The sequence below is a fragment of the Ovis aries genome, chromosome 14 (genome assembly GCF_016772045.2).
Source record: "Ovis aries strain OAR_USU_Benz2616 breed Rambouillet chromosome 14, ARS-UI_Ramb_v3.0, whole genome shotgun sequence".
Lineage (NCBI taxonomy): Eukaryota > Metazoa > Chordata > Mammalia > Artiodactyla > Bovidae > Ovis > Ovis aries.
In genome coordinates this window covers 50,084,568-50,096,025 of record NC_056067.1, presented here as the reverse complement: position 1 = coordinate 50,096,025, position 11,458 = coordinate 50,084,568, and the positions used below count along the sequence as shown (strand labels likewise).

At 53.1% G+C, this 11,458-nt stretch overlaps 1 protein-coding gene across 1 annotated transcript; it reads left to right on the top strand.

Moving 5' to 3' along the window:
- Positions 1–86: 86 nt before the first annotated feature.
- EXOSC5 (exosome component 5) lies at positions 87–9,243 on the top strand. Its single transcript, XM_004015274.6, has 6 exons — positions 87–421; positions 4,798–4,911; positions 5,407–5,528; positions 6,824–6,964; positions 8,014–8,103; positions 8,810–9,243. The coding sequence occupies exons 1-6, from the start codon at positions 88–90 to the stop codon at positions 8,900–8,902; spliced, it is 894 nt and encodes a 297-aa protein (XP_004015323.4). The 5' UTR covers position 87; the 3' UTR covers positions 8,903–9,243.
- Positions 9,244–11,458: the final 2,215 nt, after the last annotated feature.

Below are 11,458 nucleotides of genomic sequence, written 5' to 3'. Positions count from 1 at the left end.
CCCGTCCAGAGCCTCAGGGTTTCAGGGCCGGGGGCCTCGGGTAGGACGAGCTCATGCCAAGGCCCGCCCACTCTTCTCTTCTGTCCAATGGCTTTCCTGGACTTTCGAGGCGGGAGTGGGAGGGTCCAGATTGTTAGTAAACGCCGAGCCACGTGCGGGCGCCACTCCTGGAGCCCCCGGGTCGGCGCGTGCGTACAGCGTACGCACCTCGTACGCAAGCGCGCGCTTCTGGGAGGAAGCAACAAGCCCCGGCTGCACGTGGGCTCCGGGGCTATGGAGGGGGCAATGCAGACTGAATCGAAGATTCGGGCTGATTCTCGGACAGAGCCCGGCCCTAGGGGCCCCGGCTGTAGCCTCCGGCACTTTGCCTGCGAACAGAACTTGTTGTCCCGGCCTGATGGCTCTGCCTCTTTCCTGCAAGGTAGGAACTACTAGGTTGTATTATTTGGTGGGGCGGGGGGCGGTTACAATGTATCGCGCTAGCTGGTAAAAATCTCTCCTGAACTAGTGCAGTTCTTGCCTGGGTGGACACTACTGTATACGCAGGTAGACATATATCTCTCCCTCCAGACTAGCAAGGAGAAGATTGTTAAAGTACGCAGAATGGGAGAGGGCAGACCGCTTCTAAAGAATGAATACTCCAGAATAGGGGAAATATTCTTACCCCGGGGTCTCCCTTGACTGGATTCCTCTCCGGTTTCCCATACACGCACCCTGGGTCCATACATCCCAGGCTGAGGCAAACCTGTTTGTTTGCATAAATACCCAGTGGACTGTCAGATCACCACTTCTGGTGTACTCCCTAGCCCGGTGGCAGATCTTTTATCCAAATAGTTACTTCTCAGATGGATGGTGATGTCCCCAGCCCCACCTCTTGGGTAAATGTCCCTTTGGCTGGGATACACAACTCTGCTTATATCCCTAAGATTGGAGCAGTTCTTACCTATTAGGGAAATATCCCCTTTTCCTAGCTAAACAACTCTGAAACTAGACTCAGTTCCCTGACGCCTCTGAGGGAAATGTTCCTCTGGAGATAGGCCTAAGGGTCACCCCCATAAATGCTTCAGACCCTGCTCTAGGGCATTACCTGAAACCCAAATACAAAACCTGCTTTCATTCATTCTTTCATTGAACATGTACCTTTGCTTAGTATTGTTCTGGACACTGAGAATAAGTAAATAAATTTTTTAAAAATCCCTGCGGTAACGGATTTGACATTCTTACATTCTAGTCAGAGAGACAGGCAAAAGATAAGTAAAATATGTAGTAGAAAACAAGAAAAATACAGTAAGGGTGTAGATTGGGGTGTGCCAGAGAGGGTTGCAGTCTTAATTAGGATGGTCAGGAAAGGCATCAACTGAGATGGTACCTTTTGAATAAACACTTAAAGATGGGACTTTCCTGGTGATCCAGTGGCTAAGACTGAGCTCCCAATGCAGAGGGCCTGGGTTCAGTCCTTGGTAAGGGAACTAGATCCCACATGGTGCAACTAAGAGTTCGCATGCCCCAACTAAAGATCCTGCGTGTTGCAGTGAAGACCCAGTACAGCCAAATAAAAAAATTTTAAAGCAGTTTCTTTCCCTAAAATTGGCTTTTTGCAGGGGGAGCAAACCCTAAACAGATCAAGAGGAAAGCTTATGAAGCATTAGGAACCACAGGGCCCTGAGGCCAAAACTTGCCTGGTGTGTTTGAGGGACAGTCAGGGGGACGGGGTGCCTGCAGCGGTGACAGGAGGTGGGGTGGCGATAAGGAGACCTGCCCCTCATATAAAGTCTAGTGACTGAGAATGGAGACTTGTGACATGCTCTGAATATATATTTTTTTTATAGATTTTAGACTTTCTGGCTGCAGTGTTGATGGCAAAGGGCACGGGGGAAAGGAGAGGAGGGTGGTGCAGACCAGAGTGGAAGCAGTACAGGTGGTGAGAGTCTGAAGGCAAACTGATAAATTGCAGCTGGTTTGGTTTGGGGGTGTGACAGGGTCAGTTTTTTACCCAGACCAGCTGTGCTGGGAGACAATGAGTTCAGTTGGGAACATTACATTTGCAAGGCCTAATAGACTCTCCCATGGCAGTGTGGATTCGGCAGTCGGACATACAAGGCTGGAATTTGGGAGTCCTTTGGCAGTTCAAGCTACTGATTGGATAGAATCAACAAGAGAATCAATATAGGTGGAGAAGAGAACTTAGAACTTAGCCCTTTGCCTTCTAGCCTGGGTGGAGCTAGGAAAAGACATAGAGAAGGAGCAACTAGTAAGGTAGGAGAAAAACCAAGAGAGGGCAGCGACCTGGAGCCCAGAGAACGTGTCTGAAATGTAAGGACCAACCGTTTTGGTCCGGCTGAGAGACTGAATCGTGAGGATGGACTAGACCTGTGGGTTGACAACCTGGTTGTCTATTGTAGGTGGTGCAGCCAAGAGTCACTCTGGGACTTCCCTGGTTAAGATTCTGAGCTCGTAGTGCAGGGGACACAGGTTCGATCCCTGGTCCAGCAAGCTTCACATGCCTTGCATCACAGCTACTTGAGCCCACACACCCTAGAGCCTGTGCTCCACCACAAGAGAAGCCAGTGCAATAAGAAACCTACATATCACAACGAAGACCCAACGCACAGCCAAAAATAATAAGTAAAATGTAAAAAAGAAAAAGCTGTTCCGGTGGAGGGGTGGAGTCGAGGAAAAGAAAGAGACAGTGAGCAGAGACCGCTCTTCAGGAACTTTGCTGTAAAAGGATAAGATAGATGGGCGAGGAGTTAGATGGATGTGGGGTCCACAGGGGAGGGAATTGCTAGAGCCATGGCCTCAGGAAGATGAGAAGAGAGGCACTCTTGTGCCCAGGTGAAGCACAGACAGTGCCTTTGGAGTAACAGGAAGGAAGACCCCGGTGTGGATCTATTTCTGCTTGGACAATTTCCTCCTCCAGGGTCCATTCTCCTGGAGCCAAGAGAGCCCCTCAGTTGTATAGCAGCTCTTCCTCGCCAGCCCCAGAACAAAAAAGCCTCTGCCAGGGACCTCTCCAGGCTTAGATCTCTTGCTCAGTGCAGGTGCCTGGAGGTTCTTAGAATTTAAGAAATACTGAGCCCCTTGTGTGTTCTAAAAAAGAAAGAAATACTGAGCCCCTTGTATGTTCTAAAACCCCAAAGCCCAGGACCCTGGAGCAGGGTCCTCTGCAAACCCTCACTAGACTCTCCAGTGAGGTTAAAAATGCCAAGCCCCAGAACCCACCTATGCCAACTAAGGCTAGCCCTCTTTGTCCTTATTGATTAGTTGCTCAGTCGTGTCAGCCAGGCTTCTCTGCCCATAGGATTATCCCAGCAAGAATACTAGAACAGGTTGCCATTTCCTCCTCGAGAGGATCTTCCCAACCCAGGGATGCCAGCCCTCTGTATTTTTAAATGATCTGCTGTAGCGATTCTGGTTGCAGGCCTGTGTTTTGAAACCGTGCTGGAGCTCCATGTCTTCCCACTGCAGGTTGCAGGTCCAGCTGCACATTAGAATGGCCTGTTGGAGCTCTGAGGCTCCCAGTGCCTTAGCCTCAGCCCCCAGCAATGGGATTAAGGCTCTCTAGAGGAGGGGCCTGGGCATCTAGATCTTTCAAAGTTCTGCAGTAAGCCCAGTGTGCATACGGGGTTGAGAACCACTGTGTTCACTAGTGGGTTTTTGTTTTTGTTTCCATCTTATTTCTGTTCTTTGGTCAGGTCAGGTGTTAGCTGTGGTGCATGGACTTAGTTCCTCCACGGCATGTACAGGCTTAGTTGCCTGATCGGGGATCGAACCAGCATCCCCTGTATTGGAAGGTGGATTCTTAACCACTGGACCACCAGGCAAGTCCCCTTTAATGGTTCTTTGTAACTGAAATATAGTAGAAAATCTCCGAGTACGTCAAAGCAGTAACAGTAAAGAGTTGTTTTGGGAGGCGTTCATTCCATTTATATCCACACAGATTTGTGTGAGTTTTGGGTCCTGAAGTGTATTTGAGTCTAAAATGTATTTCTTACAGGGAGTTAGGATCAGGAATGTTTGGAAACTGCTCTTGTAGTCCAGTCTACCCATTTTGCTGATGGGAAAACTGAGGCCCAGAGAAGTAAGCAAAATCAGCTGAGATTACAGAGCCAGGAGGAAATAAGCAGGTGTCAGGAGCCAGCCCTAGATATTCATCCGTTTCTCAGGTGTCCTGACTGCTACAGAGTTTGGGGACGTGAGCTAGAGGGAAGAGAACTCGGCCTCGGGGGAGCTTTGGAAGGAGAAGTTGGGACCAGCAGCAGTAAGAAGGAGGGTTAGCACTCAGGAAGAACTTCCTGTTAAAGTTAGTAATAGTAGCTAAAGTCCTTTGGGCACTCAGCAACTTAGCAGGCAGCATCCTAAGTGTTTCTCTTTTTATCTAATTTAATCCTCATAGCTGTGAAGGATGTCCTATAGGTGTTTGCTTTTTTGTTTTTTTTTTTGTCTGCACTGGGTCTTAGTCCCAGCATGCAAACTCTTAGCTGTAGCTTGTGGGATCTAGTTCCCTGACCAGGGGTTGAACCCAGGCCCTCTGCACTGGGAGCTCAGTCTTAGCCAGTGGACCACCAGGAAAGTCCCAGGGACGTACTGTAGTTATCCTCATTTTACAGATGAGGAAGTAGAAGCAGAGACATGAAGCAAATGCTCAAGGAATCGCTGCCAACAAGGGGTGGGCCAGAGTGAGGGTGACGTGGGGACCCCTGGCCACCCAGCTCAGGGCCCACAATGTTAAGTTCCTCGTGTCAGACCCCAGAGGCAGGGAAGATGCAGGTGAGCTCGCCCATGCTTTCTCCCCAGGGGATACCTCCGTCCTGGCCGGCGTGTATGGGCCAGCCGAGGTGAAGATCAGCAAAGAGATCTTCAACAAGGCCACGCTGGAAGTGATCCTGAGGCCGAAAACTGGACTGCCTGGTAACTGGTCCTCTTGCCCGGTGTCCCCATCACTGCCCTTTCTGGTCTTCACTCCTCTCAGCTCCCCTCAACTGTTTCTTTTTCTCTAGCTCTCTGCCTGTACGTCTCTTATCACTTTTCTCCCTGTCTCTCTCCATCTTCTCTCCCCGCTCCCTCCTTCTTTCCTGGCTCCATCTCTCCTCCTTTCCATTAATCTGTTTTTCCACGCTTTTACTCTCTGCCCCCCTCACTCCCCAGGGCTGGGTGCACTGCGATGGGAATGGACAGCAGCACTGGACATGGGAGAGCTCTGAGGTTCTCCTCCCCCGGGAGGCTCCCTTGGTGGGTGCTGGAGGTGGCGGGCATCAAGTGGGTGGCAGTCAGGCCCTGCCTCCCTCCCACTAGGACTCCTTTGTCATCCCTTTTTTCTGGAGGCTTGGGTGGGGCACATGGAGACAGGTGAGCCAGCTGGACAGGGAGAGCCTGACAGCCCAACCCCATCCCTGATTTCCGCAGGCGTAGCGGAGAAGAGCCGGGAGCGGCTGATCAGAAACACATGTGAAGCGGTGGTACTGGGAGCGCTGCACCCCCGCACCTCCATAACTGTGGTGCTGCAGGTCGTCAGCGATGCTGGCTCTGTATCCTTTCCTCCAGGAAGTCCTCCAGAATCTCACTGATTGCCGATGGCCATGTACACGCTTGACAGATGTCAACTTGTAGGAACAGCAAACACAGCTTGAGTGTTTACTGTGTGTCAGGCAATTTATACAGTGTGGACAACTCACACTTCTAGTAACTGGCAATGCCAGGACATGAGCCCAAGCCATGTGGCTCTAGAGCTCAAGGCCCCTAGCAGCTGGGTCCTGTTCTCATGTTTCAGGTGAGGAAACCAAGGCCACGAGAGGAGAGGTCGCTTACCCAAGGTCACACAGCTGGAAGGCAGCAGAGGCTGAATTCACACACAGGCCCATCTGACTCCAGAGCCTGTGCCATTGACCTCATTTCTGACCCTGAGCTTGGATTTGAGGCTCAACAGGGCAGGAGCCCTGAGCAGGCAGAGCCTTTGGTTCAGCAGCTCAGCCTTGGAATGTGGCCGCGGTTTGGGTGCGAGAGGCAGAGGCCCAGAAATGGGCATTTCTAGACAGCTTTGTGCGTGGGTATGGCCCTGCACTGGGCAGATACTTCACAGATGGGGGAAGAGGCGCACTGTGAACCCATTTCACAGATGGGAGATAACGGAGGGTCAGTGGCAGAGGTGGGGCTGGCTGACTGTAAAGCTGGGCCCTGGGGAGGAGAGGAAACTGAGCTGGGGCTGGCTGGCTGACTCAGGCCTGTGCTCACCCTGCACAGGGCCAGGGCCGCACCTCTCCCCTGGACTGCGGGCTCCCTGAGGACACTGACTCCTCCCTCCGTCATCCTGCCAGCCTGCCACCCGGTAGCACTGCTTGCTCGATTCCCCAGCCCCAGGCCTGGCTCTGCCACTGCCTCCTTGTTTTATCTTGAAAGGCTTCTGACCTTTGTTTCCCCGAAGGTGCATACCTGCCGAATATCATTGTGATCCCTGACTGAGGCTGAGAGAGAGTAAGTAGCTTGTTCAAGGTCACACAGCCTAGGGGTGGCAGTTCACGTTTGGAACCCAAGGATACTAGATCCCAGGATTACTCTGCCTTTCTGTGATCAGTTAGCTGTCTAGTGTTCACAGGCACTGGCTTGGTGAACCAGAGGCATGGATGTATTCTGCTGACCAACCTTCGGTAGAAACTCTTAACATGGGAGTTCCCTGGCAATCCAGTGGTTGGGACTCTGCGCTGTAACTGCTGAGGGCCTGGGTTCAGTTGCTGGCTGGGGAACTAAGATGCCACAAGCCACATAGCGTGGTCAAAGAAAAAAAAAGGATGAAAAAAGAAACTTAACCACGGCCTGTGGCACTCAGCTCCTGGCCTGCTGCCTGAATGCCGCCTGCATGGCCCTGGTGGACGCCGGTGTGCCCATGCGGGCCCTCTTCTGTGGGGTCACTTGTGCTCTGGACTCTGATGGGACCCTCATGCTAGACCCTACTGCTAAACAGGAAAAGGTAAGTGTGAAGGGCGGGGTGGTGAAAGGCCCTGGGCAGGCACCCTCCCTCTCCTCCTCTGGGCCTCACTTCTCCAAAACAGTTGGCTGGTACCACCTCATTTGCTCAGCCAGCTAGCTCTGCTCTGTTCCTCTGGGCAATTGCTAGAAACCCAGCTCTAACCTGCTGAAGCGACAAGGGAGTTGATTTTAAGAGGTTCAAAACCAAAAACAAATCTTAGAGTTTCTTCTTCAGTGGCTCAAGTTCACAATGTGCTGGGGCTCCAGTTATTCCCAGTTATCTGCTCAGGACTGTGACAGTCACTTCCAGTCAGGAAAGCGGAAAGAAACCCCTTGGGAGCTTCAGATGTGGGGGGAGGGGAGTGGAATTGAATGCAGGGAACTGGTCACAACAGCCATGTTGAAAGAGCTGAAGAAGCAAAAGGGAAGAAGGGAGGACCCCCCAAGACGAGAAACCTGAGGCCAGCTCCTACCGGGCACTGTTGGGGACATGGGCGCAGTCAGATCTAGATGAAAACAGAGACAGTCTGGCTCTGGCCTGGCTGCTGAGGTCCGCAGCCACCCCATCTCCATGACAACTGTGGTGGGTGATACGCCCCAAACTCCTGTGAGGACCCAGATCCTGTGAGGACCCAGATGCTGCTTTCTGCTTCCTCTCGTCTCCCACCAGATTCCCACTAGAACCAAACTGGCAGGGGAACCTGGGAAATAGAGCTTGCTGGCTTCCAGCCCCAGAGAGCAGAGCACTGCTGGGAGGCACTGAGGGATGACCATCACCGTGGCTGCCCCTCTGGTGTGGAATACTGTGCTTTGGAAGCCCCTGTCGGAGCCACGTGGTGGGATCATGTGAGGAGCGATTACGCAGGGGGGGGGTGATGTGTAGACTCCCCTCAAAAAATACACTTGCTACGTGAGGGCCTGGCTGCAGGAAAAGCAACCATCCCCCCCCCCCCCACCCACACACACACACACACACCCGCTTTGGGGCCAGCTGAGATTGTATCTGAGGGGAGGGTCCCAGGTCTTCCACCTTGTACCTCTTGTTCCTAGGAGGCCCGGGCAGTCCTGACTTTTGCCCTTGACAGCGTGGAACGGAAGCTGCTGATGTCCACCACCAAGGGGCTCTACTCTGACGCCGAGGTATCACTGCATAATTGGGGGTGAACACCAGGCCCTTTGCGCCCCCCTGACACGAGGTCTGGTCACTATTCTAAGAGGCGTAAGGGGAACCCCTTCCTTGCACCCCTTCTGCAAATAGGTTTTAAACTTTGTGGCCATAGAATCCTTTGTGGGAATTTTAAAGGGAAGCCCAGTTGATGAGAAGAGGGGCTCAGGTGGAAATCAGGACACGGGGCACTTGAAGGCCTCCCAGCTTCCAGCTCAGAGCTGTGCACCCTGGAGTTCGGGGTGTCTGAACAGAGTTTGGCACCTATTGGGCCAAATGGTCACCAAGAACATTTACCACCTGGCCCTCCTGTGAAAACATGTATATGCGGCAGTAAAGATTCGGGGTCTTGAGTTCCATGGCTTTTAAGAGTATTTGGAGTCACAGGGCCTCTGGGTCTAAAATTCCAGTCTCTCTGGAACCTGGGAATGCTTCCGGGAGCAGGATGCCTGACACTGTTGGTCCGAGGGCCTGGAGCTGTTTAATCAGCCCTGAAGCCTCCTCTAACGAGGCCATGAAGTGGGGAAGACGGGAATGCATGTGGAGTAACCCCCTCACCACCACCCTCCCCTGGGGAGAGGGACTCCTGGTGAAAGGGGAGGTGTTAGGTTTGGGGGGCTCTGGGAGTCAGGTGGGGCCCCCGGCACTGACCACCCCTGCTCCCCCCCGCTCCCCTCCCAGCTCCAGCAGTGCCTGGCTGCAGCCCAGACTGCCTCCACACACGTCTTCCGCTTCTACCGGGAATCGCTGCAGAGGCGTTACTCCAAGAGCTGAGGCAAGCCAGGGCAGGCCGCCCCTCCCGCCACCTCCAGCGTCAAAGAAGCCAGCAGGCCGGCCCTGCCGAGAAAAGAGTGGCTATAGCCGGCCCCCTGGGCATGGGGGACCCCACCCCACTCCAGGAAGGCACTGGTAGGGTAGTGCATTCACTGAATGAAGCTACTCATTCTAACAGCCCCATGAAGCCGACTGCAGTTAGAGTGTGCAAGCCCTGCTGGGTGCTAAGGCGTCAGCAGTGAGTGAGGCCCAGGTTTGAGGAACGGTGAGGTGATAGACAAATAACAGTAGTGTGTGTTGGATGGTGGATGGTATTTAAAAAATAAAAAAATTTTTATAAAGGGGTTTAGGTGAGTTCATGGTGGGGGAAGGGGACACCCTCGTGGAGAGGGAGCATCTGAGGGAAGTCCAGGAGGAGGCCAGGGATGAGCTTAGGGACTCATGGACACGTGGCGGGGAGGACCCCTTGGCAGAGATAGGCAGAGGTTCAAAGACCAGCAAGATGGCTGGTGCAGCTGGAGCAGAGGAAGGGAGGGCAGGAGGGAGGAAATGGTCAGGGAGACAACAGGGTTCGTGTGCCTTGGAAGGCAATCTGCCTCTGAGCACTGCCTTTATCCAGCAACCCCCTGAGGTGGGGCTGTTATGGTCCCTATTTTAAGGTAAGGAAACAAACTTAGGAGCCAGTTAACTGGCAGAGGTCACTAGCTAGTTAGTGGTGGAACATGGGTCCCTCCTCAGAGTCCAGACCCAGAGCCCCACTATTCAGACCCCAAGAGAGTCAGCACACTCTGGACCTCAGGTCCCTGACAGTGAACGGAAGTGACTGAGGCCTGTTGGTTCTCAGTCGGGTAGTAGCACCGCATAAGGGGCTTCTGGAAAGAGGTATATTTTCAGTTCTGATTTGACTGATTCCCACAGGTGGGCCACATGCCTGCCAGATCCTGTCTGCCACTGACATCTGGGGGGTTATGGTAAAAATGACAGGTTGGGGAAGGGGGTCCTTTGCTGCAGCTTCAAACGGGTGCACTGACTCACACAGTTGGCCCTTTGGGCAGGTGTCATTTTCATCTCCACTAACCAAGGAAATGCATAAATAGCTTGAGATTACACTCTGTGAAAACAGTCAGGAGAGTATAGACAGCGAATAATGTTTGCTTCTGGCAGGATTAAATGGCAGTGCGCCTGTGCACGCCAAGTCACTTCAGTAATGTGCCACTCCGCAACTGTGGACTGTAGCCCACCAGGCTCCTCTGTCCATGGGGTTCTCCAAGCAAGAATACTGGAGTGGGTTGCCATGCCCTCCTCCAGGGCATCTTCCTGCCCCAGGGATCAAACCCCCATCTTTTCCATCCCCTACATTGGCAGGCAGGTTCTTTACCACTAGCGCCACCTGCTGCTGCTAAGTCGTTTCAGTTGTATCCGACTCTGACCCCACAGACGGCAGCCCATTGGGCTCCGCAGTCCCTGGGATTCTCCGGGCAAGAACACGAGTGGGTTGCCATTTCCTTCTCCAATGCATGAAAGTGAAAAGTGGAAGTGAAGTCGCTCAGTCGAGTCCGACTCTTAGCGACCCCGTGGACTGCAGCCTACCAGGCTCCTCCGTCTATGGGAGTTTCCAGGCAAGAGTACTGGAGTGGGATGCCATTGCCTTCTCCGAGCGCCACCTGAGAAGCCTCAAAATGGTATTAAGTGGAGTGAAGAAAACTAAACAGCTCTCACTTCATTACTTGATAATATCCGATCGGCAGTGGGGGTTGGCCATGGCATGTGGGATCTTAGTTCCCTGACCAGGGATGGCTCCGTCGTCCCCTGTACTGGACGTGTGGAGTCTTAACCACTGGACCACCAGGGAAGTCCCTCAGGCCCAATTCATGTATCTGACAAGCACATTAGGCACGGGGCTATTTTGCCTGCTAGCACTTTGATGCTTTGAGGCTCCAGCCGTCCCAATCTCAGGCTGTGGGATGCAGCTGCCTTGGACCCCAGGTGGGCCAGTGAGGGTGCCTGGCAAAGAAGACCTTGGTGGTGCCAGAGCTGCCCGCTCCCACTTTCCTCCCCCAGGAGGGGGCACCTGCACAGTGGAAGCCAAGAGATGGGGAGACCAGACCATTTCACTTGACACCCTGAATCCAGTTCTCTCAGTTTCCCCCCCGCCTTTTTTTGTGTAAAAGTTGGGTTTCTGCCACTGCTGTTAAAGGAACTCAGGAGGAGACTGTTGTGTAGACCGTATCATTCATTTGGTCTCTACAACTGCTCCAGCTGTGGGGGAAATCAGTTCCATTTTGCAGATGAGGAAAAGTGAGGCTCAGACCACAGGGTTACACTGTGAACTCAGAGGAGGAAGGACTTGGAACCTCGCTTTCCCTAATTCCCTGCCGACTACCCATGGAGAGATGGAGAGAATGTTCTGCCATCTGGGAACATCCCACTCCAGTTCTGCCAAGCCTCCATGGATTCTCCCTTCTCTGGCTCTGAGGTGTCCAGGAACACCCCGGGGGACAGCCTGTCACTCTGGCCCCACCTGTCCACCTGCCCACACACTCAGACAGACACAGG

Coding starts and splice junctions, on each gene's coding strand:
- EXOSC5 (XM_004015274.6), top strand. CDS start 88: ATGGCTTTCCTGGACTTTCGAGGCGGGAGTGGGAGGGTCCAGATTGTT. Junction 422..4,797: donor CTCTGCCTCTTTCCTGCAAG/GTAGGAACTACT, acceptor CTTTCTCCCCAG/GGGATACCTCCGTCCTGGCC. Junction 6,965..8,013: donor CTACTGCTAAACAGGAAAAG/GTAAGTGTGAAG, acceptor TCTTGTTCCTAG/GAGGCCCGGGCAGTCCTGAC.